This window comes from Orycteropus afer, unplaced genomic scaffold, assembly GCF_000298275.1.
Source record: "Orycteropus afer afer isolate SDZICR_OR568_19922 unplaced genomic scaffold, OryAfe1.0 scaffold00312, whole genome shotgun sequence".
NCBI lineage: Eukaryota > Metazoa > Chordata > Mammalia > Tubulidentata > Orycteropodidae > Orycteropus > Orycteropus afer.
In genome coordinates, this window is record NW_006921899.1 from 958,844 (window position 1) to 964,415 (window position 5,572).

Genomic DNA, 5,572 nt, shown 5'->3' on the forward strand with positions numbered 1-5,572 from the left:
AGCAGTCAAGTGCCTTAGCCACTATGCTACCAGAGCTCCTGGATACATATTAACTTGGGTGAAAGAAAAAAAAATCTTGTTATTGAAAGTGTTCATGAAAAGCATAATTTTTTACATATCATCATTAAAAAGAAAAAAGTTTGGCTTTTTAGCTGGAGTCAGCCAGACCTATTCTTGATGTGTGCCACTTACTAGCTATGTCCTTGGGCAAGTCAGTTGTCACTCTAAGCCTCAGTTTCCTCTGCTTTGAAAACTAGAGGATAAAGCCTATAAAGTGCTGAGAATGGCACCTGGGACATCATAAGTGCTCATTGTATGACTTAGTAGGATCTATTACCTGACACGAGAACCAACTAGAAGGGGACGGGGCTTAAAACAAACAGAAAAGTGTGGATGAAACTCTAAAATTTGAACAAGGGAAATGGATGTCTTTCCCTAATATCAGGGAAGAAGTCATGGGTTCATCTTTCTTCCAAGTATTTTCTTAGGTTCTTTCTCTGGGACTCCCTTCTTAATTCTGAGGCCCTTCTTTGCTTGATGAGCAGAGAGTCAGAACCAAGGGGGGTGGGGGACCTCTACATATTCGATCTCATTTATAGTGAAAATCCCCTGGCTCGGACCCCTGCTTATGGTGGGTTAAACATATGGCAATTCATTATTACTAACAGACCAAAAAATTATGCTATCACTTGTAGTATAATGGGAAAAACAAACAAACTAGGTGTTGGAGCCAGGATTCAAGTATCAATTCCACAACTTAAGAGCTGTGGAAACTTGATCTCCTCTGCGATCTTCCATGGCTTTGTCATCATCAGATGACAATATTAGGAGCACTTTCTTCCTAAAGTCGAGGGCAAGAGTAAACGAGGAAGGGAATGTAAGGCTATAGCTCTGTGCTTGCCCATTGTTGTTATTGGTGGTGGTGGTGGTAGTTGCTATCTATCGAATTAACTCTGACTCATAGCAACCGTATACAACAGAAGGAAACACTGCCCACTCATCTGCCATCCTCAGTCCTTGCTATGCTTGAGCCCATTATCATAGTCACCATGTCAATCCATCTTGTTGAGGGTCTTCCTCTTTTTTCCATACCCTCTACTTTGCCAAGCATGGTATCCTTGTCCAGAAACTGGACCCTTCAGACAACATAACCAAAGTATGCTTCCAAGGAGCATTCTGGCTACACTTCTTCCAGGACAGATCTGTTCTTTCTTCTGGCAGTCCATGGTATTTCCAGTATTATTTGGCAACACCACCATTCAAAGGCATTGTTCTGCTTACTTAGTGCTGCTCTGACAGGAATATACCACAAATGGGATGGCCTTAACAAACAGGAATTCATTCTCTCACAGTTTGGAGGCTTTAAGTCCAAGTTCAAAGTGTCAGGCTCTAGAGGCTGGGTGAAAGCCCCTCAACCTTGGGTTGCAGCTCTGCAACCGGCTCCCGGCCCACTGAAGCTAGAGGCTTTTCTTCACTCAGCTGCTGGCTGCTGAGGCTGACAAACCCAAGGTTGGCAAGTAACAAGGCACAGTCCCGATGTTTCCAAACCACACGGCAGGCCATTGATTTAAGTCCATCGAAAGTCCCAAGTTCAGCAGAGCATGGCAGGCTGCTGAACAACGACATGGCTACATGCAGGGTTAAACCGTGCCATAAGCTAGAGACTATCCCCAGGGCTTCTCCTTATATACAGGAAGCAGACCATATCCCAAAGGCAGCTACTCAGCTGCTTGTGGTAGATCCCACCATGGAACTGATTGCCAGTCTCATCTTGGGGAATAACTACCACCAGCTGCCCAGCCACTCAACCAGGCCCAGCCAAGTTGACATACAAATTTAACTACCACAGTTCCACCCCTTGTCAACTTGGCACCCATACAGATCTTCATTGGGTGGCATTTGCACAGATCTCCTTCACTGGGTGGCTCTTATCCCCTCGTTCCTGAGTGGTGACCTCACCCCTCTGGCCAGGTGGCCCCATTCCTCTCCCTTTTGGGCATGGCAGCCCCTCCCCCTCACTCTTGGGCAGCGGCTATGGCTCCATCCCACTGGCCCACATGAACGAGCAGCCCCACACTCCAGAACCGAGTTGGTGAAGGCCTGGCTCTTTGAAACCCAGGGGGCTGTGGTGGTTCCACCCCCAAAGGCCATAGTCCTACCCTTTCAGGCTGAGGCAGCTCTGCTTCCGTTTCCTCAGTCTCTCTGCTTCTGCCAATTAATGCCGAAGGCAACCCACTCTGCTGGAAAAATTCCTGCCCAAAAAGCACTTGGCTTTCTTGTTCTGTGGGCCGACCAACCTACTACTCCATTTTATGCCAGTCCCTTCACCAATTAATGCCCAAGGGCAACCCACTCTGCCAGGAAGCCACCCGTGCAATGGCATCCAGTTTTTCCTCCATGGGCTGGTAAGACTGTCACTGTCTCATGCTGGTTGTATCGGCTCTGCTCCTGCCATCTGTCATGCCATATGCTGGGGTCTCTCTGCCGGGGTCTTGGGTCAAGGACTCACTCCACTCCTGTTTCTACATTTTAGGTACCTGTCAGAGCAGCGCCCCACTCTCAGTACCAAATGTGTTAGACTGGGTTCTCTAGAGAAAAAAAAACAGAAAAGCTTATATATAGAGAGAAAGAGAAATTTATCTTAGGAAAATGGTTCACACACTTAAAGAAGCTGGAAAATCCCACATTCTTGGATCAAACGTCAAGCTGGAGGCTTTTGCCAACTCACACAGCTGCAGGGGCTGAGGAGCTCAAGGTTGGCAGGCAGTATACTGGCTGTTGACTCCAATGAATGACGAACCCAAGATCTTCAGGCCAAATGGTGGATTGTTCACTCCCGGACAGTTGTAGGCAGAATCCTGACCCAGAGAAGAGTATCTCTTTTCCAGGATGTCCATAAATATACTGGAAGCAGGCCACACCCCTAGGGAAACTCCCTTTCAATGGATTAGCTGCTCAAAACATATACATCTGATCCCATCATTGGAACAACCCACACCACAATTGCTTAAATCACACAGAATTGTGGTCCAGCCAAGTTGACACACAGCTCCAACTATCACAGACATCAAGTCTTCTTCAGTCTTCCTTATTCATTGTCCAGCTTTCACATGCATATGAGGCAATTGAAAATACTATGCCTTGGGTCAAGCACACCTTAGTCTTCAAGGTGACATCTTTGCTCATTGGAAAACACTTGATAAGCACTGGCAATTATTACCATGTGCCTAGAGCTTTGCAAGGAGTCCCCGGGAGGCCTAAACTGTTAAGAACTCAACTATTAGCTGAATGATTGGTGGTTCGAATCTACCTGAAGGCACTTGGAAGACAGGCCTGGTGATCTGCTTCCTAAAGTTCACAGCTTTGAAAACCCTATGTGGCACATTCTACCCTGGCCCATGGGGTCACCGTGAGTCAGAATTGACCCGATGGCAACTAACGGCACCAATAACAGAGCTTTGCCAAAGTGATCTATCTCATCTTCATGTACCTGACCTTTTTAATTCTTACAATAACTGCTCTGGAATCCAGCTCTGTCTGATTCTGAACCTCGCCTGCTTGCCACAACACCACACTGCCCCGGACCCCCATCCATCTTTCCAGAGGGGGCAAGGACAGTAATGTGTAATTTCATGCTATGTTATGGTGAGTAGTTCCAAATTGTTTCTGATGTATAAGAACTGGCTGAACCACTAACTGGCCCAGAGACTGGTTAATTGGCTATTTAACAAGCACCTACTGATTATCAGACACCCACAACAAGTTAAAGACAAGCTGATCTAGAAGAGGAAACAGAAGCAAAACACTGACAGCCCCCACAAGAAGCACTGGCAGCAATTCTCTGGCTTCAAAGTGGTGAGTCACCAGCAAGGGACAGTGTCATCACCAAGGGACAGTGTCCCAGCAAGGGACAGTGTCACCAGCAAGGGACAGTGAGGTGTGATTCTGGGTGAGGGGAGAGAGTGAAGGAGGTCCTGCTGTCAGACATGGGCATTACTGGGGAGAGTGAGCTGGTCCTGAAAGCCAGGAATCTGTACTCAGGATTCAGGCAGATCCCATTTGGGATTCTGGCTCTACTGCTTACCTGTGTGATTTCAAGTAAAAAATAATAATTAATTGTAGTAAAATGTATATAACAAAATATTTGCCAATTCAATAACTTCTATATGTACAATTCAGTGATGTTGATTATGTTCATCATGTTTAACAACTATCTTTTTCCAAATTACTCTGCCACCATTGGCAGAATCTCAACGTCCCCTATGCAATACTCTCCCCTCTACTCCCACCTCCCTCCACTAAGTATCCAAAACTCACTCCCAGTGAGTCCATGCAACTCATAGCAGCCCCCATTGGGTTTCCAAGGCTGTAATTCTTTACAGAAGCAGATTGTCTCCTCTTCCTCCCACAGAGCAGCTGGTGGGTTTGAACTGCTGACCTTGTGCTTAGCAGCCAAATGCCTTGCCCACTATGGCACCAGAGTTCCTTCCTCTCTCCACTGGTAACCACTAATAAACTTTGGTCTCTCTGTATTTGTCTATTTCAAGCAAAATGCATGGGCCCAGTTTCCCCACCTATACAATGGTGAGATAAACCCACCCACTGCCATTGAGTGGATTCTGACTCACAGCGCCCCTAGAGGACAGGGGAGAACTGCTCCATAAGATTTCCAAGGTTGTAAATCCTTGGAAACCCAAGGAGGGGTTGCTATGAGTCGGGTCCGACTCGACGGCACACAACAACAGCAACAAATCTTTACAGAAGCACACTGCCTCATCTTTCTCCTGAGGAGCAGCTGGTGGGTTTGAACAACCTGTACTTAAAGTCCACTTCATTTTCACTTCCTCTTTATTGATTGGGGGTGGAGGAAGAAAAGACAAGGCAGTCCTTAAAGGCAATGTTCATGCTTCATAGATCTTCACCCTTCTAAGTAGATCCCAACCTCATACAAAATCTAGGAAACGGAGAATTTGCCTTGTGTTATTTTGCCCTTACTGGTCTCTTCTTTGTGCCCTAGTGAAAGGAGCTGGTGGGCCCACCTATTCCCACACAACCCAAAAACCAGAGAAAGGATCTTCATCGTGGGGGTGAGGATCCAGGCTGGGCCCAGTGGCTCTGTCGCCCACCCTGGCTCAGGACCATGTTTGTCTCCACAGGGGCTTTCCGAGGAGTGTGCAAGAAAATCGATCACTTCCCTGAAGATGCTGACTACGAACAGGACACCGCAGAATATTTACTGAGTAAGTTCTCTCCTTTCAGGCTTCCCTTGGAGGGAGGGAGAAGGGGCGCCCTGGGATCACCCAGGTGCCTCTGAATTTGAGGTTCCTCAGTATCCAGCCTTAGAAATAGGTCAGTAGAAAAGAGCTTGGGTCACCAGACATTTAAGTGGTTCAAATATTTAAGTCTCATAAATTTTAATGAAGTAGAAATGGAAGCCAAACAAACAAAAGTCAAAAGTGAAAGATTCTTTTTTAAGTTTCTATGGAAGAAATCTAAGGAATTTTCTTTTTTATTTATTATTATTTTTTATTTATTTATTTTATTTAAAAAATGCACTTTATTGAAATATAAT

At 46.0% G+C, this 5,572-nt stretch overlaps 1 protein-coding gene across 1 annotated transcript in view; it reads left to right on the forward strand.

Moving 5' to 3' along the window:
* CACNG3 (calcium voltage-gated channel auxiliary subunit gamma 3) overlaps positions 1-5,572 on the forward strand; it is a 162,551-nt gene that overhangs the window by 132,715 nt on the left and 24,264 nt on the right. Inside the window, exon 2 of the mRNA XM_007951797.2 lies at positions 5,157-5,240. Within this exon, the coding sequence (XP_007949988.1) occupies positions 5,157-5,240 (84 nt within the window). The remainder of the gene's footprint in view (positions 1-5,156; positions 5,241-5,572) is intronic.